We start from the raw sequence: 26,305 nt of genomic DNA, 5'->3' as shown, positions 1-26,305 counted from the left end.
CTCTCCCCGATGTCCCTGTCCCTGCCTCTGGCTAGGCTCTCCCACATATCTATAATAAACCTTCTTCTCCACCATACCACGTTCTTTCCTTTTCCTTCTCTCTTTTTTTTAATTCAGCTATCTGTGCTGTATTCCCTGACCCTCACCTCCCCAAACCATCTACTCAACCCCCCAATCAAAGACAAACAGAGCCCAGACACATTTGCTTTCACATTTAATCAAAGGAAAAGAAAGAAAACTTAAGACTGAGACGGCTGGTGGGGGGGAACAAAGGGAGGGGAATGGGCCGGGACTGAGGGTGGACCATGGGGGGGGGCTCCTTCTCCTGAGGTCCTCAAACAGAAGAGGCCACGGTGGGAGGGAGGGAGGGAGGGAGGGCAGTCACAGAGCTAGCTTGGTGAGCGGGAATGTGTTCTAACCCAGCCAGGTGCCAGGGGAGCGGAGGAGGCTTACAGCCTCTATTCCCACCTGGCCAGTGCTTGGGAAGGGGTGTAGGGAGGGGGCTCAGTGGGAGAGGTAGGAGGCTGTGGGGGGGGTCCAGCCCTGACCCTTGCACGTGACTAGGGAAGAGGTGAGGTTTTCTACCACGCTGGGTATCCAGACGGAAGGATGGTCCCAACTCTCCAGCATGGTACCCACCAGATCTCTATCGGAGGCCATGGTCTTTTGGTCAGAGGGCTTTGTGGGTAAATCAAGAGGGGTCAGGGACTGCTCTGACCCTACACACTCCAGGGGAGGATGGAACTGGAAAGCAGGGAAGTAAGCAGGGAAATTTCTCTCCCACTACCAGTCCCCTGAGGCTAAGTAAGGGTCAGGGTCACAGCAAGATGCTGAGCTGGAGAAAAGGACCTTGACTAAAGGGAAACAAAGCTGGGAAGATGTCTACACAGAGCGAGGACAGAGCTATGCAAATGAGCAGCAGGCAAGGCCACCTCGTCTCATTTACATATCCAATGCCGATGCAAATGAGATTCCTAATATAATAAATATATTTCTAGCATTTGTAATAAATATTCTGTTTATTCTCCCTCCCTCCCCTAGGAAATGGGCACACAGTGGTTCAGGGGTCAGCTCGGCTGACATGGCAGCCAAGACTGACTCTCAGGAGAACTGGGAGGCACAGGGTGGGGATGCTGGGGGTCCCCTGACAGGACAGGGCCCCCCTCAAGAAGGATGCAGGATGAGATGTCTCCAGATGTCAAGGGCAGAGTTCTTAAAAGGTTTATCCTATTTTACAAAATCACCCTCTCCGAGGACTAAAGGCTGGTACTTAGGATAGGGACAAGAGGGGAGCAGAGGAAGGCCCAGGCTCTGGGGTCTGGAGTAGGGGCTTGTAAGAAATGGGGGGCTGAGGGGAACCCATAAAGGGATCTCAAAGAGCCACCTCCAAGAGAAAGCAGTACTCTGCCTCCCCTCAAACCAAACCAAATCCGTGTGTTTGGACATGCGCATACAACACACACCCCAAAACCAGAAACAGGGACCAGCACCTCAGCTGGCAGGGCCACACACTGCCCAGCCTGGAGTGCCAATGGCACCCCCTGGAGTTGTGTGGCAAGGGCTACCAAAGCTAATCTGTCTGTTTCCAAGCCCTGACGCACAGTCTCCTTTCCCGCAGGCCCAATCATGTCAGCCGTAATGCCAGTGAGCCTCCTACATCATCCAGAGACCAGCCAGAAGCGATCGGAAGCGATCGAGGCCTGGTGTGGCCTGGGGATCCTGGAGTGCTTCTGGTCCCAACAACAGAGGGTTCAGCTTTCTAGGTCCTATTCCCAACCAGGGCTAAGCCAGTCGCACTGTTTGGGGAGCAGGATTTATAAAAGAGGGACACATTGAGAGAGTCCGTGGAGAGACTTTGGCAGTGAGAAGCTGGGAATAAGGGAGGGGCCAGGCTGCGTTCGCTCCTCGAGTATCTGAGGCCTGTGTTACCAGCTGCTACAGCTGGCTCACGACGGGGCTCCCCCAGCCTCTAAAACGGCCCAGACTGACACTGCTGCCCAGGTTAGGCTGCCTAGTTACCAGCGGTCTGAGTTCCTGGCCACATGAGAACAGCCCAAGGCTGATCCAAGGACTATCTACAGTAAGGGGTGGGCAGGGCCAAGGAACAGGGTGGGTGTGGCCAGCCTAGAGGAGAAAAGGCTGGCAGGGTCATCCACCTGCTGACCACAAGGCCCCAGGCAGCTCCACTCCTCTCTAGACTGAGCATTACAGTGACTCTGAGATGCTCCTGGACACAGCCTCACCCTTAGAGAGGGATGTCTGGTGGCCGGTGGACATCGGGAGTGGGCAGCACCTGGGTACCGAGGTACCCCCTGAACACCCACCTCCCCGGCAGCGCACACCTCTGTACTGAAGCCTGCCCCTGTGGGAACTGTGATCCAGGGAAAACCAGAGATGGGGGGGGGGATGAAGATCATGTTGGGGAGTAGGGGAGTGTCATAGGTGGGGTGAAGGATGGATTCCCAACCAGGCAGGGGACAAGGTCCAGAGCAGGGCTCAGTACACCCAGCTGACAGGCACCCACTGGGGCTCTGTTCGGAGCTTCTCCATGGCAGCCTGGAGCTCACGAAAGGTCCTCTCCAGGTTGCTGTTGACCAGGCTGAGGTCAAAGTAGTGCCCATATCCCCGCTGGATGCGGCTGCTCTCCTCCACGGTCCGCCTCAGATCCGCCTCCTGCCCCGCACAAAGGGCTTCGGTCAGTGCCTCCAACTCACTAGAGGGGTCTGCAACCTGCCTACCTCACCCCAAAGCCCAGCCACAGTGGCATAGATTCCCTGTGCCCCACAAGGCTGTGCTCCTGCACCAAGCTTGGATGAAAGGGAGGGAGGGCGGGAGGGAGGGAGAGAGGGGGGAGGGAGGGAGGGAGGGAGGGAGGGAGGGAGGGAGGGAGGGAGGGAGAGCTGTAATGACAAGTAGGGCACTAATCATTCATCAACCCACAGGCTCTTCACCACAGCTCCACAAAGGATCAGCTTTCTCCCATTAATAACACAAAGCTCAGATACCAAGAGGTCACTGTGAGCGGATGGCTCAGGGACCTGCCTCACTCCAGCCAGGACTTCAGTCTCACCAAGCCCCCTCGCCACAGCTATGAAGTGGCATCAGAACTTACCTGGTACCAGGATGATTCCACAAACGAACAATTTCCAGCCCAGACCTAAAGGAAGCTCCCTCCCTCCCTCCACCCTTCCCTCCCTCCCTCTCTTCCCTCCATCTGGAACTGGACAACTGACGAAGCTGAGGGCAGCCGAGTCCCAGAGGCTCTGGCCACATCTGTTGCTAGGGCCATGGTGCCTAGAGCTGGCCTCAGGTCATCAGAGGATGCAAGCCCAACCCAGATAGCCTCTGCGGAGCGGAGGAGCTGTTGTATCAGGCATTGGGCAGGAAGAACCTTGAGGTCAGAGCTCAGCAAACCCTATTCCTGGGGGAATGCTGTATCAAGGTCCAAGTTTCCTCCAGAAGTTTCCCCTGGCCATCTCTGTTCCACAGATTTCCCACGGGCCCTCCGAAGAGTGCACCCCATCCTAGGCCTGGGGTCAAAGGCTCCATCTGAGACGCTGGGCACTGTGTTCCTCTCTCAGCCTTTGCTCTCTTCAGATGTACAAATCATGGACCGAAAGTCCTACCTCTCTGAGTGCCACCCCAGGCCACCAGCAAGCCCTCCCACGGCCACTCTGATCTCCTCACCGTGAGCTGTTTCGTGGACACGCCACTCTCCAGTGCAGCCCGGTTCATGGCTCGCAGGGTCTCAAAGTCAGGGGCCTCAATGAATACCACATAAGGGACAAATTCAGCTGTCCTCAGGGCCTTCACTGCCTGCAGGGAAAGGAGAGGCAGGGAGCACGTTTCTTCACGCAACGGGAAGATGTGTGGGTGTCAGGGTGGGTGCCCGAGAGACGGCCTGAAGGAGCCTGGGGGAGGGCTCTAGAAAGCTGGAGAAGGGATCTAGGCGGGTTGGATCCCCAGTAATCGCTGAGGAGAATGTGAACACTAGGAGGCACACAGGGGTTGCTGAGGGGAGCAGAGTGTGGGTAGGGGTCCCTGACAAACACCAAAGGGAGACAGACAGTACCTGGGGATTGACATCCAGCACGCACACCTTGCCGGAGGCAACCACGCCGCGGATGGAGTCGATACGCGTGCCGTACAGGTTGCCCTCATACTCGCCGTGTTCCAGGTAGCGCCCGGCACGGATGTCGGCCTCCATCTCCCCACGAGACACAAAGCTGTAGCCCTGCCCTTCCCGTTCCGAGTCCTTGGGCCTCCGGGATGTGTCTGGAGGGGAAGCATGGCTCACTAGTCAGTCGAGCCACACACACCCCTTAAATATGCATAGGTGGGCTCCATGTGGGTTGCATGATCTCAGCCCCAGAGGCACAGCATGCCCTCCATCTCCTCAGAACTCGTGACTTCACACACACCTACCCTCACCTTCACCACTGGTGTGCATGTGCACAAACACACTCAAGGCACTTGTCTGGGAGGACCTTCAGAGAACAGCTAGCCCAATCCCATGTGCAATGATGGTATCAAAGGCTCAGGAAGGGGGATGAGCATCCCAAAGCCACCCAGCGAGGGCAAGAAATCTGTGCTTAAAGTTCTTGTTTCTGCCTCCAGGAACCCACCCACCATCACCCACCTACACCTCCTGCTGTCCCATCACTTAGATTAAAAGCTCTGTCTGCCATAAGGCCACACACAGTTCAACCCTGTTCCACCGGATCCCAAGGTAGACACTCACTTTTTTTTTTTTCAAGCCTTTTTGCAAGTAAAACTTGAGCGCAGAAATCCTGAGATAAAGCCAGCCCCTTGACCAGATCCTGAGCCTGCCGTTCCCATCATCCACCCACAGAGGGCGCAAACCACACAGCTCTCACCCAAAGGAACCGCCAGTCCTGGTGTCCCTGAAGATGCTCATTCACCCCTGCTCAGTGCTATTTAGCACACCTCCATCACCACCCCTCCTTTCTCTTTGCCCTACACCCATCCACCCTCCCACCTCCCGCTTCACGGCCCCCACTCACAGGGCACTGTGGTACCGTAGCGGTCCGGATCCCACAGAATGAGCTTGTTTTTCAGGCTGCGCCGGCCCACACCCTGCGCACCAATCAACACCAGGGTTTTCCGGCGGAATGGGGGCATGCGGGCCACCTCCTCATAAATGAGCAGTTCGTGGCGGTCAAACTCTGGGCATAGAGAGATGGCACTGCTCACCAGGCTGCCCCATGGGGGAGGGAAGGGGCTCTCAGAACGCATCAAGGGTGAAAGTGCTTGAGGCCTGGGAAACGATTGAGCGATTGGGCAGGCCTAGGAACCAGGCTGGCAGAATCACAGGCAGAGCAGACCCACAGGTCACGTGTGAGGAAGAGAGATGTGACACACTGGACAACCGGGACAGGAACTCATACCCACCTGCGTTCTTGGTAGTCAAATACATCATTCGCTTCTTTTTCTTTCCTGAAAGGCTGCCACATAGGGTCCCTGGCCACAAGGACAAGTGAGTAAGAAAACTGGGCCATGCCCGGCCTTAAATTGGGGCCTGAGGTGGGGGACGGAGGACGGGGGGGGGGGGGGGGGTGGGGGGCTCCTACCCGAGGTCGGGGTTAGTTCCAGGTCCCGCTTCACAAACGCTTTCCGCTTTTCCTCCAACAACTGGCTGGGGATGAGCCCAGCGCTGCCCCCTTCAACGTGGCATGCCTGAAACAGCACAGGCCAAAGACCTACCTGGGTAAGAGGACCCTTCCCGGCACCCCACCTCTTCTGCCCCACTGCCGGACTTGGAGACCCTGTAGGAGAGCCCGGGGCTCACCTGCCACCAATTGGCGTCATCTTGGTTTACAATCTGGAGCAAGTCCCCGGCGTTGAAGCGCAAGCCCGCTTCCTTGCAGGGGATGAGGCTGTCTCGGGCAGGGTCATAATCGAAGTGGCATTTAACAAATACCTGAGCCCAGGGATGTGGGAAGAGTCAAGGGAACGAAAAGAGATTGTGTCCACCGGAAGGGTGCCTGGCAGACCGTCAGCCCCTCCCCACCACTCCCCCTCCCTGGAGGAGTAATGCCCCAGGCCTGCCTACCCCACCTTCCTGGGACTTCTCTGACAATTGGAATGAAGAGATTTAGATTTAGCAATTGAGAAAGTGCCTGAGGCTGGGTCAGGCCCCAGGAAAAAAGAAGCAGATACCCAGGTCGGGGTCACTGTCCCCTAACCCTGTATTCTTCCTTCCACCTTCCAGGAGGACAGAGCTCCCAGGGTGCAAACGCCAAAGAGGAGGCTGAGGTGAACAGCTTCACAATCCACCAATAAGGAAGCAGCTACCAGGGCAGGTGCCGATCCCACCTTACACAGGCGTGCAGGGTGAGGTCTTTGTACACACACACACACACACACACACACACACACACACACACACACGGGTGCAAAGACCACCAAGATCACTTGCCTCTCTTTGCACACTCAGGACACTCAACACGATCGCTTGCACACTCAGGTAGGACTCTCGAGTCATAGAAGCTCACCTATCCCTTGCATATGTGCATGGGTAATGCCCACGCGTAAGACAAATCAGTGTGTACTTCTAAGTGCCACCGTCGGAGACTGTGTGGCTGTGACGAGTGCCCTCAGCCTGGAGGTCCTGCTGTCTCTGTGCCTTAGATGAACAGCCTAGCATGGAACAGCTTCAAGAGACCTGAGAGCCACAGCTAAGAGGCTCGGCCATCTCTTGGGCCTCGAGCTGGGTAGGGTTCAGGGAGACAGGCCCACCTGTCGGGGCAGGTGGGGCTCCTGGTAGCTGGGCAGGATCTTGAGGATGACGCTACCACTGGCGCTGCGTAAGAGCTCCTGAAGTGCCCGGGGATCGCTGCCCACGGGCTGCCCGTTCACTTCCTTGATGATGTCCCCCACGTGCAGCAGGCCTTGCTGAGCCACCATGCCCCCGTGCAGAATGCGAGCGATCACCAGCTCACCGCCCTCCACTCGGAATGTCACCCCCTGAGGGATGAAAAGGGTGGGTGGTAAGGCTGCCCTGCTCTCTGTTGTAAAATACTCCCAGGGGTGGGCCTCCATTCCTGTCCCCGCCCTCTTCCCCACTCAAAAAGTCTCCTGTTCTTGTCTCCACTCATAGCCACAGCCTGGAGAGGATTCTGAGGGAGTGTGTGTGTGTGTGTGTGTGTGTGTGTGTGTGTGTGTACACTCACATTCCTGTTTAGCTCCTAAGTCTATGCAGGTCCTCCCTTGGGCCAACCTGGGCCTAGTCTTCAACTCCTGCCTGCCCCTTCCCCTTTCCCACTGGCGACTCTCTGTCCCCTCTCCCACCAGCCTCCAATGCTCACCAAATGTTCTCCTGCCGTCTTGCGGATGCCCACCATGCGAACCGCATCAGGAGGTACCGGCTGATTGCTGAACGTGGGATCTAGACCAGGGCTGGGGGGTGGTGTCTCATAGGTCTTTGAGGCCACTGAGTCATGTGTCTCCAGGAGGGACTGAAAAGGGACAATGGGGAAATGCCCCGTGCTGGCTTCCCAACTAGGAAATTGCCACACCCACACACCCCACACCCACACACATACCCCCCCCACACACACACACACACCCCACACCCCCCCCCACACACACACACACACACCCCACCCACACGCAGCAGCCAACAGCAGGAACCTGGAAGTGAGGCTCCTGGAGGATGCACGCCAGCTCTGCCGCAGTGCTACTCTGCTCTGCCAGCTGCGCCAGGTCCCGGAGGATCTCCTGCACCAGCTCCAGGTTGTTATCCCGCACAGCCTCCAACTTCGTCTCCTCCAGCCGCTCGTGGGCCTGGGGTGTGGAAGAAGCAGTACAGGTCAGGCCGGTCAGACCCAGGAGTCCTGGGACGCCCAAAAGCACCCCTCCTCTGGCTCCAAGCCCCTGATCCTTAAACCCCACCCCCAACATCACTCTAGGTTCCACTTCAACTACATGAGACACACACACACACACACACACACACACACACACACACACACACTTTGCTTTCCTTTCTCCAGCAAATGATGATTGAGAGACGGACCAGAGGACCTGGGTTCAATTCCCGGCACCCACATGGCAATTCACAACTGTCTGTAATTCCAAGATCAGACACCCTCACACAGACATACATGCAGGCAAAACACCGATGCACATAAAATAAAAATAAATTATTTTTAAAAAAAGACTCAGATTATGGATGGGACAATCCAAAAGACAGACTTCTGTTTCCATTCTCTTGACTCACATGCTCACCAAAAATCATCCAACTGTCCCCATCTCTCAAGATAATGTAAGTATATGGGGTCAACATCATGGTCTAATGGGACCTTAGACATCTTGTAGCCCAAGATCAGATGGAGTTCCATGGAGGTAAAGGAACTTTCTCAAGGGCATGGGTCTCTAGGCTCCGTGTTTCTTGTGGGGTAGGGGCAAGAAATCAATTCATGGGACCAGGAAAAAAATTTTAATTACCTAAACTAAGAAACAAAATTACAAAATATTTGGTGAAATAGCTCCTGAGTTAAATGTTTTATGTTCAAGAATAAGGACTTGGCTCCAAATCCCTACCATCCATGTAAAAGCTGGGACACATCTGTAACACCTGTGCTTGGGGTGACCAGGATGGGCAACAACATCACAGGGAGATAAAAAGCCGGCTAGCCAGCTAGTCTAGTTTCAGATTCAGTGAGACACTGTCTCAAAACATACACGTCAGTCAAGCTTGTCAACCCGAGTCTGTCCCCCGGAGCCCACATACAGGTGGAAGAAGAGAAATGACTTCACAGAATTGTCCTCTAGCCTCCGTGTGCATGCTGTAGCACGCACGCACACGCGCACACACGCACGCACGCACGCCCACGCGTGCGCATCACGTTTTCTCTGTTGCCATTACTATCTCCTGGGTTTGTTTGGGGTTTGGGGCTTATTGTTTTTTAGAAAGGGCCTTGCTATGTATCCCAGGCTGTTCTCAAATTCCAATATTCCTGCCTCGGCCTCCAAGTGCTGAATTACAGGTGTGGGCCACTGCATGCAGCTCCGGCAGCCTCTTCACTGGTTCGTTTTCTCCAAGGGAAACCCATCCACACCTGGGTCCTGGCGACAAGGTCCCATCCGTCCAAGAGCACCCACTTCCGTTTCCATACAGGCTCGCCTACTACTACTTTTCCTAACCCAGGTCTGGAACCAGCCACTTCTCCAGGGAACACTGAGTTCTCTGTTAGGTAACAGGATTCAGAATCCAAGACTGGCTCTCGGTACTTGATGCTCCTTGTGTGCCTTTCGTTTTTAAATTGTATTTTCTTACTGTGGAGTGCGTGAGTGCGTGTGTGTATGTGAGTGCGTGCGTGCGTGCGTGCGTGTGTGTGTGTGTGTGTGTGCAAGTCTGCCACAGCACACACGTGGAGGCCAGAGGACAGCTTCATGGAGCTGGTTCTCTCCTCCCACGTTTACATGGTTTCCAGGGATCAAACTCGGGCCATCAAGCTTCCGTGGTCAGCACTTTGACCCCTAAGTCGTCTCACTGGTCTCTGTGCGCCGTTTCCTTCATTGTCAATATTGATAGTTTCCACTAAAATAACTCTACAGAGCCGGGCGGTGGTGGTGCACACCTTTAGTCTCAGCTCTCGGGAGGCAGAGGCAGGTGGATCTCTGAGTTCAAGGCCAGCCTGGTCTACGGAGCGAGTTCTGGGACAGCCAAGGCAACACAGAGAAACCCTGTCTCAAAGGAAGGAGGGAGGGAGGGAGGGAGGGAGGGAGGGAGGGAGGGAGGGAGGGAGGGAGGGAGGGAAGGAAAGAAAAAAAGATAACTGCACGATCGCCCTTATCTTTCTCCACCCCTCTCCCTCAGTGAGAAGTTATTTCCCAATCACTTCTTAACTTTTTGCTCTGTTCTTCAGATCAACTAGGTGGAAATCAAGATTACCAGAGCTCTCTTTGGTCTTTTTGGGGGGGTGTTTTTGTTTTTTGTTTGTTTTGGGTTTTTTTTTTTTTTTTGGTTTTTCGAGACAGGGTTTCTCTGTGTAGCTTTGCGCCTTTCCTGGGACTCACATGGTAGCCCAGGCTGGCCTCGAACTCACAGAGATCCGCCTGGCTCTGCCTCCCGAGTGCTGGGATTAAAGGGGTGCGCCACCACCACCCAGCTATAAAATGGAGATACAGTTTAAGTATTATCTTGGTACATTTTTACTGCTATAACCAAAAATAACCTGAGTCTGAGGGCCTGGAATGTATGTCAGTGGCAGAACAACAGATGCTTGGCATGTGCCAGGCCCTGGGTTCAGTCCCCAGCAACAGCAAAAGTAACAACATCAACAACAAAACCACCTCGATACAGAGTAACTGAGCAGAAAGTTATTTCTTACAGTCTTGCAGGCCAGGAAGTCAGAGGCCCAAAGGCTTGAAAAGAAGCCATGCTAATTCTCTTCAGCTGCCTATGAGGTTGCTAATCTCAGTGAGAAGGGCTCCACCCTCAAGAGTTAACTGTCCTCAAAGGACACATCTGTTAATACAATCGTATTAAGGGTTCTGTGAATTTTAGAGGCGACATGAGTATCCAAATCATGTATCCTGTGCCACAGTGTCTAGTCGGAATACTGTGAGCAAAAGTTACTTGACTTAATACGATTTCTGTACAATCAGCAAAAGTTGATATCTGGATAGATGCATCCATTTTCCCCTTGACTTTAGGCTATGCTTTTTTCCACTTAATTTTTAATTTGTACGTTGATTTAGCTCAAATTTCAAATCTACACTAAAAAGTAAACTCAAAGTCTCAATTCCATCCCCATCCCCGAACCCTATTTACACTCACACCCAGAAAGAATCATTTCATCATTTTAGGGATTATGCTGTTTCCACAAGACTAACCTGTTATTTCTCCTTTGTTGTGGGATAATCTTTTTGAACACTTTGTGAAGATGTGTCTATGTTTTGCCTCACCTGCCTAAGGCACCTGATTGGTTTAATAAAGAGCTGAATGGCCAATAGACAAGCAGGAAAGAATAGATGGGATTTCGGACAGAGAGAGGAACTAAGGGTTAGAATCCGGCACATCTGGAGACACCAGCGAGACACGGAGGGAGTTGGACATACAGAATGGAGGAGAGGTAAAAAGCCATGTGGTAAAACGTAGATTAATAGAAACAGGTTAAGTTATAAGAGCTAGTTGGGAACAAGCCTAAGCTAAGGCCAAGCTTTTGTAATTAGTAAGTCTCTGTGTCATTATTTGGGGGCTGGCAGTCCAAAGAAACTCTGACAAGAAAGATGCAATACACTCCTTTTTTATTTTGTTTATTTATTTTTGGTTTATTTTATTTATTTATTTTTTTTTTGAGATAGGGTTTCTCTGTGTAACAGTCCTGTCTGTCCTGGAACTTGCTTTGTAGACCAGGCTTGCCTCAAACTCACAGAGATCAGCCTGCCTCTGCCTCCCAAGTGTTGGGATTAAAGGCGTGTGCCACCACTGCCTGGCATATTTCTTTTCTTTCTTTTTTATTTGTTTGGGTTTTGGGGTTTTTTGTTTGTTTGTTTTTTTGAGGCAGGGTTTCTCTGTGTAGCTTTGCGCCTTTCCTGGATCTCACTCTGTAGACCAGGCCGGCCTTGAACTCACAAAGATCCGCCTGGCTCTGCCTCCCGAGTGCTGGGATTAAAGGCGTGCGCCACCACCACCCGGCGGGATTTTTATTTTTAGATTTTATTCATTTTTTATTCTATGTGTATCGGTGTTTTGCGTGTAAGCATGTCTGTGTACCATGTGCATGCAGTGCCCATAGAGACCAGAAAAGGACATTGGATCCCCTGGAACTGCAGTTACAGATGGTTTTGAGCTGCCATGTGGATGCTGGGATCACACCTGGGTCCTCTGGAAGAGCAACCAGTGCTCTTAACTTCTGAGCCATCTTTCCAGCCCTGGTTTTTTGTTTGTTTGTTTTTTGTTATTGCTTGTTTTGTTTTGTTTTATTTGTTTGAGACAGGGTCTCACTATGTAGCCTAGGCTGGCCTGAACTTGCTATGTGAACTCGCAGAGATCCTCCTGCCTCTGCCTCCCAAGTACTGGGATTAAAGACGTGTCACGACACCCGGTTGTTATCTGGGTTTCCAACCTAACGCTTCTCTCTAGATACCACCCCACACCACAAATAGAGATTTCCTTCTATTGCTATTACTCTTTTAATGACTGCAAGACTCTACTGTGCATCTGGAGCCCTATAACTTACTCAACCAGTCTCTGAATATTTAGGTCGTTTCTAATATTTTGCTGTTGCAATAAGGCTGTGGGAAATAACCATGGCACGGTGCTCTCTATCTAATCCTGCATCCGTTGCTAGAAGTCTGGTGGGTCAAGCAGATGTCTTAGATACTGTGGTGCGGCAGCCACCAGCATCACATGTGAAATGTCCCCAAGCTCCTCCCAGTACTAATCAGATTTTGAATGCCTGCCAGTCACTCCAATGAGAAATGATGATCTGTCAGCAGGGCTTAATTTGCATTTTGCTTATTATGGGTGCAGCCAAGCATCTCTTCGTATGTTTAAAGACCATCTGTGTATCTTCTTGTGTGAACTGTCTGTTCATGTCTTTTGCCAATTTTTCTATTTGATTTTTTTTCCTTTTCCCATTTTTAAATGTTCTCTCTATATTGAGAAGATTAGCCCTTTATTTGTGACATCTTTTGCAAATCATTTTCCTCTAGCTTGTCATTTATCTTTGGATTCTGCTTATGGTAGTTTGGCTTTGCAAAAAAAATATATATTTATTATGGCTGAACTTATTAATCTTTCATGCATCTGAATTTTGAGGTTGGAGGTGTTATTCCTATATACAGATCTATTTTCTTCTAGGGTTCACAGTTTCACATTTAGGTCTCTAGTCTGCTTGGAGTTTATTCTGATGTATAGTGTGAATTGTGGATCTACCTTGATAGCTCCAAAAATGACTCTCAGGATGCCTCAATGCTGTTTATTAAAACTGCACAATATGAGGCTGGGAGATGGCTGTCCGTAAGGTTCCATGCTTTTTGCAAGTATGAGGACCTGAAGTCAGATGCCCAAGACGAATGTTAAAAGGTGGAATCAGAGTGTGTGTGCGTGTGGTGGGGTGGGGACGAGATACCAGCAGGTGAGGTGGAGATGGGATGGGGAGGTAACCAGAGGATACACAGATCCCTGCAGCTCATTGGCTAGCCAGCCTGGCCAAACTGATGAGCTTTGGTATCTGGGAGAGACCCTGTCTACAAAAAGGAAGGGCTAGAGAGACCGCTCAGCAGTGGAACGCACAGGCTGCTCTTGCAGAGGACCCTGGTTTGGTTCCCAGCATCTACATGGTGGCTCATGACTGCTTCTAAATCAGTTTCAGGAAGTCCAGCGCTTTCTTCTTCTAGCTCCTTGAGCACCAGATACGAACATGTTGCATGTACATATATGCAGGGACTCACACATATACATAAACTAAAAATAAATGCATCTTTAAAAATGCACTTTTTTAAATGGAGAAAGATCAAAACCAGACATAAAACATCCACCTCTGGCCCTCACACCCACACTCACACATACACCAGCCAGGCAGTGGTGGCACACGCCTTTAATCCCAGCACTTTGGTTGGCAGAGGCAGGTGGATCTCTGTGAGTTCAAGGCCAGCCTAGTCTATATAGCTAGTTCTAGGATAGCCAAGGCTACATAAAGAAACCCTGTCTCAAAAAAACAACAAAAAAAAAGTACACACACACAAACAGGATAATACACATATAACACATAAGTTATTGTTGTATTTTTCAATATGTGATAATAGTAGTGTTATTACTTAAAAAAAAAATCTTCAGCTAGGTATGTGGGCACACGCCTTTTATCCCAGCACTCAGGAGGCAGAAGCAGGTGGATCTTTGAGTTCGAGGCCAGCCTGTTCTACAGAGTAAGTTCCAAGGCAGCCAGAACTACACAGAGAAACCCTGTCCAGAGAGAGAGAGAGAGAGGAAGGAAGGGAGAAGGAGGGAGGGAGGGAGGGAGGGAGGTGTTCCTTATCTTTGATATGCATACTGAGATAAAGTTGATTACACCTGAGATTCGCTTGCGGAGAGAGGGAAGCAGGTGGAGGTGTAGATGAAGCCAGATTGTAAATTACCTCATACTGAAGTGAGCTGAGAGATGGATAACGGCTCTGGGTACATTTTTTTGTTTTAATTCCACAATGTCTTTTAAGCCCACAAGACAGGGGAAGTTTTGTTTGGTTGTTTTGGGGGTGAGGCTCCCAACATGTCGACATGCTGGTCTTCAACTCTCACCCTCCCCCTCAGTCCCCTAAATCCTGGGATTACAGGCATGCATGAGCCAGCCACCAAACCCAGCTTCAGACAAGGAGATTTTAATTGTTTTTATTACATTTACTTATTGTATTACATTTTACTTATTGAGGGGAGCATGCCACAGAGTGCATGTAGAGGCCAGAGGACAATTTGCTGGAGTCAGTCTTCTGAAATGAGACCTTAATAACATCTCATAAACATATAACGAGGAGTGAAGTGGACAGACAAAATGCCTGACATACAGCAGGCCTCTTCCCTTTCTCTTTCCCAAACAGGACAGCGAACAGCACCCAACATGACCACCTAAACTGTCCATCTTCCTCTTGGCTTGGCAATGTTCCTGTTAAGGGGGACTAGGCCATGGATGGGACACAAGAGTCATATTCAGGGACAGAAACAAGCCTGTAAGGGGTGGACACCCCCAGAGCACAGTCCATGTAGCCTGAGAAGAGACAGAAGCTTGCCTGACTCTGGATCATGTCTGTGCCCAAGGCATGCTGGGAATATGAGTCACAAGAAAGAACAAAGGCATGGGGGCACCAGGAATGGGGGCACCATGGCCCAAGCGCAGCTCTTTGGCTAATGGGGTCCAGCTCTGACCCGGGTATCTGGCTTGGGCACCTGAGAAGTTGCTCCTTTGGGCTCTGGCATCCTCTGGATGTGAAGAATTTTCTTTCTTTCTCCCCCGCCACCCCCCCCCCAGAGGTACCTGTCCTGGATCTCACTCTATAGACCAGGCTGGCCTCAAACTCACAGAGATCCGCCTGGCTCTGCCTCCCAAGTGCTGGCATTAAAGGCCTGCGCCACCACCGCCAGGCTGAGAAATTTTCTTGGTTAGATCATTTGAGGTGGAAAGGCCCACCCTCAGTCTGGACCACACCTCCTGGTGGCGGCCCATAGAAAAGGATATGGGAGAAAGAAGCCTTCACCTTTTTGCCTGCTTGCCCTCACTCTTGCTGGCAAGTCCATCTACCCTGTTGCTGAGGCATTCCTTCACTGGTGTTAGACTCTGCTTCTTCAGGATTCCAATGCAGACCCAAGACCAGCAGCTCTTTAGGAATTCCCTAGGACTCCAGCACCAGATTGCAGTGGCTGAGATATCCAGTCTCATGGATTGAACTACTGGAGTCTTGAACTTTTCCATCAGGAGACAGTCATTGTTGGACTACCCACCATAGCCTGTAAGCCACTCTAATAAATAGTGTGTGTGTGTGTGTGTGTGTGTGTGTGTGTGTGTGTGTGTGTGATGTATATATTCCATTCATTCTACCAGTTTTGTTCCTTTAGAGAGCTCTGACTAATACAATAGCCCCTGAACCCATCAAAGGCTGCTCCATCTCTATTCTTATGGCTTCTGCCTGGAATCTTACCCATGGGCAGTCCCAAGCTCAGCCTCCACAGCCCAGAGAAAACTCTGAATATGGAAGGAACCATGAAATACAAAGCAAATATATGGAAGGGCTAAAAAACAGCTGGCTCACCAGTGCTGAACACTTCAGCCTCCATCACAATTGCCAACTTCTGGAGGCCTTAGGAACTCAGTTGCCTTCACAATGCTGAGTTTATAATATGTTTTCATAATTGCTTTATGCAGTGTCTTGGAAGTTAATTGATGATATTCTCTATCTAAACACAGGCCCCACCTACCACATCTCCATTGCCTGCATTCATGATTCCCTAGCTTCCTGTGTAAGTTTTATTACAGCTGTATGGATTCTACACAGTCCTAAAGTGAATATAATTTGTAGCTATTTTTACCTTAAAAAAGAGAGAGAGAATCATGTTATATATGTAAAATCCTAGGGGCCTGGTTTGGGGTTTTGTTTTATTTTGTTTACACTTTATTATGAAAATTTACTTACTGAGTGAAATTTTACCTGCTACTTTTCACTCAGTATTATTTTACTAGGAATTTTTTTTTGTCCTCGTTTTTTGTTGTTGTTGTTGTTGTTGTTGTTGTTTTTGTTTTTTGTTTTTGTTTTTTTCAAGACAGGGTTTCTCCATGTAGCCCTGGCTGTCCTGGAACTTGCTCTGTAGACCAGGCTGGCTTCAAACTCACAGAGATCCACCTGCCCCTGCCTCCCAAGTGCTGGGATTAAGGGTGTGTGCCACCACCGCCTGGCTAGGAATGATTTTTAAACTTTATATGTATTAGTAGTTTGCCTTCATGTCTGTATTCGCACCGTGTTTGTGCCTGGTGCTGACGGCAGCCAGATAAGTGTTGAGTAGCCTGGAACTGGAGTTACATGTGGTTGTGAACTGTCGTCATATGGGTTCTAGGAACAAAACCAGGGTCCTCTACAAGAGCAGCAGGTGCTCTTAGCTGCTGAGCCATCTCTCCAACCCCCAAAAGATTTCTTCTTATTTTTTGTAGAAGTGATTGATGTACACACAATTATTAGAGGCACTGGACCTGGGACCCAGGAGAGCGATTTGAATGTCCATGGTAACCGCATGTATCATTTTGATGTCAAAATCATCCTCAACATGGCCTGGGATGTAGCTCAACTGGTAGAGCTTGCCTAGCGTGAAGGAAGCCATGGGGACTCCTAGCATAATGTAACAAGGCACAGTGGTGCATGCTTCGAATCCCAGCACTGGGGAAGTCGAAGCAGGAATTCAGAGTCATCCTCTGCCACATAGTGAGTTCAAGGCCAGCCTGAGCTACATAAGACTCACACACACCCTCAATGCAGGGTCCAGAAACTGGGGCCAGGGACATGGCCAGCTGACAAGAGAGGAGTTACTAGTAGCCTGGTTCTGCCAACTCCTGAGGCAGAGCCAACAGTGGGCTGCATCCACAGAACCACCACAGCCATCTCCCTGCCAAACTCCTCCTCCCTCTCACTCCAAGTGTTCTGATCTCGGCAAAGGACGGAATTCTCCTTTGAACTCTGGGCTGATAATTAAACTCAGGAACTGAAGCCAGTGCCAGAGAGCAGTGTTCCAGAACTCTTCAATCAGGGTTTTGCAATGGTGACTTACTTGCTTTGGCGATTGGGACATTAGCAAATGTCATGCAAGCAGTCAGAGACTGGACAGCGTCTATGATCTGGAATTTGTCTTCCCTCGATGGAGAAACCACTGTGTGGGGAGGACAGGGCCACCCTCCTACAGGCTGAGAAACTGTAGGAGAGAGTTCCAGTCACCTCAGGCATGGCAGCCTGTTGAGCTGAGAGAGCAGTCGTGAGTGAGGCCATCTTACACCACCCAGCTCATGCAGGTGAGCAAGCCCAGCCCAGAAAAGCCAGCCAACCTACCCACAAAACCACGAAAATTTAACCAGAGCACATTGCAGTTTGGGATGTAGCAAAGGCTAACTGGTTTGCTGAGCTCCCCAATGCCACGCCTTCCCCTCACCACACACCCTTGTCAAGGCTCCAATCTTATCGGCTTCCCTGTACCTTCACTGTTCTAGAGCCCCCCGCTTGTTCAACCAGCTCATCCACGGCAGCCTAACCACAGGATAAAGCCTTCTGAGGAACGTCAGGCTCATGGCCAACACCATACCAAAGGAACACTTCCACATCCATAACCACCACCACATTGGTTTGACTCTCCTACCAAACTGGTGACACTCTCCTCACTTCTCAGAAGAAACAACTGACGTCCACAAAGATCAACCGATGTACTACTACACCATAGGGTTTGAACCTGAAATGCCTCCCATGGGCTCATGTTTTTGAAAGCTTGTCCCCTCGCTGGTGGCACTACTTAAGAGGAGGTAGACCTACCTATCTGACAGAAGCAAGGCACTAGGGAACTGTCCATTGAAAGTTACAGCTCAGCCCCTAGTTCCAGCTGCGCTCTGGTCCCTGGTCCTCGGTGACGTGATGAAGCTCCACCACACGCTCTCCCTGCCCTCAAGAACTCTGCCATGCCTTCCCTGCCGGGACGGACTGCCCTGAAACTGTGATTCAGAACAAACGCTTTCTCCTTTTAGCTATTGTGACCCCCCCAAAAGCCAGTCATGGGGTCTTCTGACTTCAGCCACTGCTCTCTGTACTTCATCGAGTGGAGTAGCTCAAATACCGTTTTCCCATGCCTCCCTGCAGGCAGGTGAGGCTGCTGTTAGCAACTTTACTGGTTTCTAAATACCATTCGCCCAAGATTTCTCACCTTGGCGTTGGCTGCCATTGGAACACCTGTTGCTGGATCCATGTCAGCCCTCCCAGATGTCAGCCACCTGCTATCTACAGTCAACCCTTGGACTTATGAGCTGCCTGCCAAGCTTGCCCTCAGAACTTCTAATTCCCTGGGTTTGCTCCCTCAGGTACCCCATCCTTGGCCCCAGCTCTACCCATCCCAGACCCTCCCACATGTCTGTCATAGCTTCAGAGACAAGAGTCAAGTCCAACTCCTCAAAGGCAGGAAGGAGACAGGTTACTAACTACTACAAACAGTTCAACCCGAATCCATTGGGAGCTCTGGGCTACTTCTTCAGGAGAACCAAGATTTTGCAGCTGGATCTTTAATCAAAGTATTTTGTCTATTGATTCACAAATTCATCTATGGCTATATAATCATTGAAACTGGTAAGAAGTGGGTCCCATTGTCCAAAGCAAGCCCATGTTGGAAAGTAAAGAGAGGGGCTGTGTTGACTTTTGATGAGCAGTGGCCTTCCACAGGATCACCCACACAGAGGTAGGAGAGGTTTACTATTCTGAAGTCCTTCTGGGAGATTCTTTCCCTGTTTGTTTCAGAACCAGATGAGAGAAGTCACTGGATGCCCTTAGCACACTATCCTCTCAGGTGAGGTGAGCCTCAGAGTTGAACAAATATCCTCGATATCTTTTGTAGTGTTCTCTGCATCGAGAATCATGCCCAGGGTTTTCTGGAAGGACAATCTGACCTGCTTATGCTCCAAACATTTCTAGAAGAGAGGACTCTCTTTCAGTCTGATTCAGTACATTGGTAACTTATCAACTAGGCTGTATGTGGGCCTCTGGGACTGAGGTATTGTGAGACCCAGTAAGAGGAAGTCAGACTTGGGTGCTATCGGAAGAACAAACTATCTCCGGTTCATCTGCTGTTATTCTTGGTGCCATACCTGGTGCATGCTGAGTATCCAGTAGATAGCTGTTGAATAGATGAGTGAAAAAATGAATGAGGGAGGGAATGAATGAATGAAGGAGGGAATGAATGAGTGACAGAGCTAGCAATCCCTCTCTGGAGATCTGTCAAGTGCTTGGACAAGGCCATCAGGGAATGAGTGTTACTGAGGGAAGTCACACTTTGAAGGAAGCTGAGTACCACCCACCCCCTGAACCTGTGATCCACAGAAGATGTAGACTGACCCATACAACCCTGAATCCAGCTTTGGAAGGTTACAGATGCTGCAGCCAAAACTTCACACGTTCAGCACTTCCATTGCCAAGTCCACCCTGGAGAAACCCCCACATTTGTGCAGAAACACAAGGACCTAAGAACACCCGCAACAGTGCTGTCCTTTAAAGCCGAATGTGTTTATTGAAGGAGGGAGGAGGTCCTAAATACAGGCTTACAGCGCAATGGGAGAACCCCGGAGGGCAGAAGTTCGCTACAGATGTTTTACAATCTTGCATCTAAGCTGTTAATTCCCATTATGCAGGATACACAGATAAGGAACTTCCCTTAAGCATTCAGGAGGGTAGAACCCGGCAGGGAATTAGCATAGGGAGGATATCAAGGTCAAGGTCAGCAAGCAAGGCAACAGTTACCCAAAACAGGGGCCAGGGCCCTACAGGTCCCCCTTTTACTAAAAAATGAGCTTCTAACTTAGGTTGCATGGGATGTCAGCAGGTCACCTTACCCGTCATGGAGACGCCTGCCCAGGCCACACAGGTGCTCTGTCTTAGGTTGGTGAGTGCCCCCCAGGAATTACCCATCTCTGAATACTCATAATCATACAGGCTCAATAGTGTGTGAGCTTCAGAGTTAACTGCTGCCAAAGATCTCAAAGTGGCACTGGGCTTACAATCTGTGTGTTCAACACAGAAAAGACCAACAGAGGTCCTATCCCACCCATAGCCAGTAGGCTAAAGGCAACTGAGCCATTCCCTTCCTTAACGAGCCTTACTGCAAATTGGAGTCCTTGTAAGATGGTATCCCAAAAGCCAATGGAACTTGAGTTTGTAAATTTATAATTTTCAAAGCCAATTGAAATGTATAAAACTATTGAATTAAATTTATCATGCTCAATAGAATGAAAGATTAACTAACTGCGGTAGCTACTTTTGCTGCCAGGGTCTCCACTGTGCTAGCTGTAGTAAGTAATTTTGAAATGGTAATCCCAGAAACAGTAGCAGTGGTGGCCGCCACTGCTATAACAGCAACAACGGCAGCAGCAATGTCAAATTCTCTTCTGGAGCGTGTGGACATCCACTGGCATGGATACAACTCCAGGAACACGAACCGCCAAGGCCCATTTTTCTTGATCCCACAACAACTTAAGCTGGCAGCTCTTCTGGAGAATCCAAAAGCATGACTACAGTTCCTAGGCTTACATTAATGCTTGCCAAGACTCTCACCATCTTTATCCATACTTAGATCAATAACTTTACTCCCTACATGAACTAAAAATTTCAAAGGCAGAAGCAGATTATACTATCATTCCATTTATGGGAAATTTAAAGACATGTACAACAAGGACATATTATTAGTGGCTAAGCCCATGTACAGACAAGGATAGCAAGTATTCTGGGAAATGACATCACCAGTGTTTACTCTTGGGAAAGGACAGCAGTAGAAATGAGGAAGAGGGGGGAGCAAATTGTAACAAACAACATTTTTATTTCCTCAAAGGAACGAGTAAGAGAGGGCTCAGCAGTTAAGAGCACTTCTTGCTTCTGCCGAGGCAAGTTCAGTTCCCAGCACCTACATCAAATGGTTCACAACCCCCTATAACTCCAGCTCCAGGTGATCTAAGGCCTTCTTCTGCCTCTGTGGATACCCACACATATGTAGCATATATTCACACAAACAGACACACATACACATTATATATATACATGGTTTAAAAAGAAAGCAGAAAAGCCAAAATAAGTAGTCTCAGTACTAACAATATGGAAATGGGTGTTTGGTGCATGATTACATTATTTTCTTCAATCTTTTCTATTTATCCACTCAATAAATATTCAGTAAAAACCAATTATGCACCAAGCACTGTTTTAGGCTCTGAAGACACAGTGGTCATACAGGCAGACAAACCTTCCTGCCCGCCTGCAGCTTATGTGCTCAACATTTGAAACACCAATAATTCCTCCCTCCTCTTCTAAGAGACCGGGTCTCACTGTGTTGCCCAGGCTTGCCCTGCACTGAGCTCAAGCAATCTTCCTGCCTCAGTCTCCAGAGTAGCTAGCAATACAGGCATGCATAGTTTGTTGCTTTAAAAAAAAAAAAAGTTATCTTCAATGTCGAAGGAATGCAAAAAGCAACCTGCCTTTCTCCTGTTCCCTCCAATCACATTTTCTCTTCCCCAGAATTTCTTAGACCTTTTAATCATCTGCTCTTTTTTGTGTTTTGGTTGTTTGTTTTTCTTTGCTTCGAGTGTTTTCTTTTTGTGGTTTCTGGAGACAGTATTTCATGCAGCTCAGACTGACCTCCAACTCTCTGAGGCTGACCTTGAACTCCTGCTGCTCAGGCCTCTACATCCCAAGCGCTGGGATTAAAGGGATGTGTCATCATGTCTGGGTCTTGTTTTGTTCTTTACAGGGCTTTACTATGTCGCCCAAGCTATCAAACTCATAGTTCTCCTGCCTCAGCTTCCTATGCACACAGGCAATAACATATGCCTGGTGTGTCCTTGGAACACAGCATCTCTCTCCCTTCCTCCAAGAGGACCTAATTGCCTCCACACACTACACCAAGGCTACCACCACCCTATGACAGGGTCCCCACAAAGCCCTATAGGAAAACTACCACCTGAGGCTGGAGAGATGACTCAGTTGGTAAAACGTTTGCTATACAAGCATAAGGTCCTAAGCTTGGATCTCCAGCACCCTGGTAAATGCCAGGCCGTGCAGGTTCCCTGGGTTTGCTATTCAGCCAGTCTACCCAATTGGTGACCTCCAAGATCAATGAGAAATTCTGTCTCAAAAAATCGGGTAGAAAAATGATTGAGGAAGACACCCAACTTCAATCTCTTGGTTACACACACACACACACACACACACACACACACACACACACACACAAAGAAAAGACAAAAGAAAACCCACCACCTCTCTGTCCTTCCTCTCTGTCCTATAATCTCCCCACCATTCACTTGTGAAGACCCTGTTGACTGCCTTGGTCTCATTCCCCTATCACTTGCCATTGCCTAGGATTCCCAAGTGCATGTAGCCATGCCCACCCTCACTATAGCCTTCCCCTCCAGGACCTCTTTTTTGGTTTTTCGGGGTTTTTTGTTTGTTTGTTTGGTTGGTTGGTTGGTTTGGGTTTTTTTGTTTGTTTGTTTGGTTGGTTGGTTGGTTTTTTGTTTTTGTTTTTCGAGACAGAGTTTTTCTGTGTAGCTTTGGAGCCTGTCCTGGAACTCACTCTGTAGACCAGGCTGGCCTGGAACTCACAGAGATCCACCTGCCTCTGCCTCCCGAGTGCTGGGATTAAAGGCACCCGGCTCCTCTGGGACCTCTTTAATGCCCCTGAACAACAGATTCATCTGTAGCAGCCACACCCTGTATGGCCATGCCAACCCCCAGAACTGCCTGCCCTCCTAGGAAATATTTCACTTCCTACCTCCCTTTCTGACCTTGGCCTTCTCTGCCATCTCTACAACCCCACCACTCCCCAACTATTGTGCACCCTCAGAGAAATCCCCAACCTTGACCTGGGTTTTCTCCCTGCCTCTTTGCCTCCTCCCAGCCTGGACCCCAGAAGTCATGCTATCCAAGTTAGTCTCAGCCTTCATTCATGGATCCACCTACAATCGGGGGCCTGGATCAAAGGCACCTTCTTTTTCCTCTTTGTCTAGGGATTGAGTCATCATGCCACCCTGGGAAATCAGTGCCTGCCATGGACTGTCTGGGTCCCTCCCTGTTCACTAGATTCTCTCCAGTGACTGGTCAAACTTGGCTTCGGATCCCCTGCTCAAGCCTGGACCCTTGAATCACAGGAAAGGAATGCCTGCCTTTACTCAGATTTCCCAGTGATCAGGCTGACTTCCCAGCATGCCCAGCCTTGCCTCCAGCCCAGCCCAGGAGCACCTCCTTCCCCACAAGAGAAGATGCTCTCCCTTACTGTTGTGCCCTCTCTGCTAAAGTCAGCACCAGCCTCCTCTGCTTATGGTGGAACCTTGGGTACCCCACTATGTCCCACCCCACGCCATCTCAGCACCAGGCTCCTCTTAGCTCTGACTACCACATGGTCTTTAGCTGGTCTCTGAAATCCTTCATGTGATCCTCCATGTGGCTGCCAGAGGGGGAGCTCCTGTCACTGACCCTTCTGGCCTAAAACGTACAAAGCTTGCTTGACACTTGAGGGACAATGTCTGAGCCCGCAGGCATGATCCCCAGTGCCTCCACAACCTGCCACCATCTTCACAGTTCACTCTCCTTGTCTCGCACCTCAGGCCCCAGCTTCACACTCGCAACTGCCTCTCACTTTGATGTTTCTGCCCCAGCTCTCTTCCTGTGGCCCAAGATGCCTGCATCCTTCCTTCAAGAGGCCTCCGCTGCCCCCAGAGGTTCAGGTAGGCACCTGTCCTCTGTGCTCCTAAAATGCCATTACAAAATTCTTATAATTTTCTCTTTTACTGAGTCTGCCCCTACCTGACACACATGTACAAACACACAAAGGCAGAGAAGTGGACAGGACCAATCTGGAGATTCCAACACACAGGCAGGCTCTTCTCTCAGCCAGATGTTCCCCCCGCTACCTCTCACCAGCCAGGTGCAGCCGGGTGCCATAGATGTTCCTCTACCTGGTCCCTCAGGTTCATTACCCAGGCATGATATCCTTCCACCCTTTCAGGTGGCTCCTTCTGCTACATGCCCCATTCCTAGGGTCCCCTGAGGCTCCCGGGTACACCACCCACCTCCCTGATACATCATACCTTAGCCAGGGATCTGACTATGGGACTTTCCATTATGCCTCGGAAGGAAGATCAGGTCCAGTTCCGCAGCCCCAGTGGCATTGGGAAGGGATCCCAGGTTGTCCAAGACTTGCTGCATGGCTGGGGGAGGGGCAGTGAGATGCTGAGTATCAGCTGGGCACAGAAAACCAAAATCCAGCGCAAAGCCTCCCTCCCATCCTCTCAGCCCCACACAAGACACCTAGCAGCACTTCCTACCCCTCTCACAGACACCCAAACCCTTGTATGCCTCAGGCAGAGATCCCAGGGCAGGCAGCAGTTTTCTTGACCTTTTTTTTTCCACCCTAGGCAATGCCAGCCTAGGCAAGTAGGAATCAGACCAAAGAGCAGGGGCAGGTGTCCCATTTCCAGATTCTGCCCAGCACCAAAAAACCAGACTTCCCACTCAACCCCTAGCTGGGTTGAAACATGAGGACTCAACCACCTGTAGCTGGCAGGCCTGAGACAGTGTTTGGAGCAGGTCCCCACGTCCAGGCAGAGTCAAGTGGGCAGCGCTGCAGAAGGGGTCTAAGCTACACACCATCAGTTTAGTGCGCTACTGCGCACGCCACTGTCCCGAGCCTCCGTGTTTCCTTCCGCTCTGACAGACATCATTCTTTAGAAATTAATGCATGATAAAAAGTCAAAACTGAAGCGTGGAATACTAGCACGCTGGAGAAACAAGCACCCAGGAATGGCTGTGGGTACCAAGGGCAGAGGTCAAAAACCACATCGCCCCAGGGATGAACACTCTCAGCCTGGGATGAGACAATAACCAAGGACATCAGCACACCTGAACCGGGCCTCTGAGACATGGGGTGGAGGCTGTCTTCCCTCCTGTGTGAAGGTGGGCGGGAACTCCAGGGGGTTGTGGGAAGAAAAAAAGCAGTGTGCCCAGCTGGGAGCAAAGATGGGCAGGGGGTATCATTACTGTGCCACCCACGCCTACATCTGCAGAACAGCATCCAAACCCTGGAGGAGGGGGGAGTGGGGAAACAGGCTCCCTGGCACCTCTCAACACTCTTGTCAGAGCTCCCCTCCTCCAAAGAGTGAGGGTGGGCAGGAGGGAGCCCTAAAACTGGAGCTTGGAGAGGATGGCTCAGGGCTCCTGAGCCCCCCGTTTCTTTCCCGCTCCTCTTCCCCATCTTCTCCATCAACAACAGCCAAGCCTTCCTCCAGACCCTTCCTTTCCAGGCCTGGACGTCGCAATGACCAGAGGCGTACAAGATCCTTCTTGGGCTTTCAAAGAAGCCAAGTCAGAGCCCTTCCCATTCTGCCAAATGTCCACAGTCTCCGGTCCTGCTCACTGACTCCCCAGACAACCTGCTATCGGGGTTGGGGGACTGAGCCTGGGGGAGGGGGGAGTGATGTCCTCTGCCAGATCAGTTCTTCTGGCCGGTGCGGGCGCCCAGATCTCCCGGAAGAGCGCCGCTGCCCAGGTGCCCCAGAGCCCACTATGGGAGGGTCAATTAAAGGGTGAGTAGCCCTCCCGTGGCCTTTCGACCCCACCTCTTCCTACCTTCCCTGCGGAGCTCTGCCTCTTCAGAGGAGCCCAGGGAAATCCCCTCCAAGGAAGCCCCACTGCCTGGGCTGCAGGCCATGGCGACCCCTTGGCAGTCCTGGAACAGTCTCCCGCGAGGTCGGCGCCTTCCTAGCCAGACGCGGGCTGAGCTAAAGAAGGCGGGACCCTCGGAGCGCTGCAGGATCAGCCAATAGCAAAGCTCCGCCTCCTGGGCCGCCTTGTTGATTGGCCAAAGCCCGCCTGCTGGTGAGGAGGGGGCGGTAATGGGTGGGAGGAGGGCGGTGGCAGGAGAGAGTCATCCTAAACTGGCCTGATCCCTGTCACTTAGTGTCACCCGTGCAGTTAAGGGGGTGGCAATGAGATCGGACTTGAGAGACTCGGGTAAGCCCCTCGGGACTGGGGTGGCCGGCAGAACTTGACTCCCAGCTTGTTTTTGCACCTC

At 50.7% G+C, this 26,305-nt stretch overlaps 1 protein-coding gene across 1 annotated transcript; it reads right to left on the bottom strand.

Annotated features, from left to right (window-relative positions):
• Positions 1-201: 201 nt before the first annotated feature.
• On the bottom strand, positions 202-26,018 carry Mpp2 (membrane palmitoylated protein 2). Its single transcript, XM_028882563.2, is given in 13 exon segments — positions 202-2,673; positions 3,688-3,816; positions 4,073-4,275; positions 5,025-5,186; positions 5,413-5,481; positions 5,592-5,697; positions 5,810-5,941; positions 6,760-6,987; positions 7,329-7,478; positions 7,654-7,806; positions 24,324-24,365; positions 24,367-24,443; positions 25,861-26,018. Coding segments are annotated over 13 exon segments (1,710 nt in total). The 5' UTR covers positions 25,943-26,018; the 3' UTR covers positions 202-2,496.
• Between the last annotated feature and the right edge of the window lie 287 nt (positions 26,019-26,305).

This window comes from Peromyscus leucopus, chromosome 8b (assembly GCF_004664715.2).
Source record: "Peromyscus leucopus breed LL Stock chromosome 8b, UCI_PerLeu_2.1, whole genome shotgun sequence".
Classification (NCBI taxonomy): Eukaryota; Metazoa; Chordata; class Mammalia; order Rodentia; family Cricetidae; genus Peromyscus; species Peromyscus leucopus.
The sequence above is the reverse complement of the archived record's forward strand: the minus strand, read 5'-3'. Positions and strand labels throughout refer to the sequence as shown.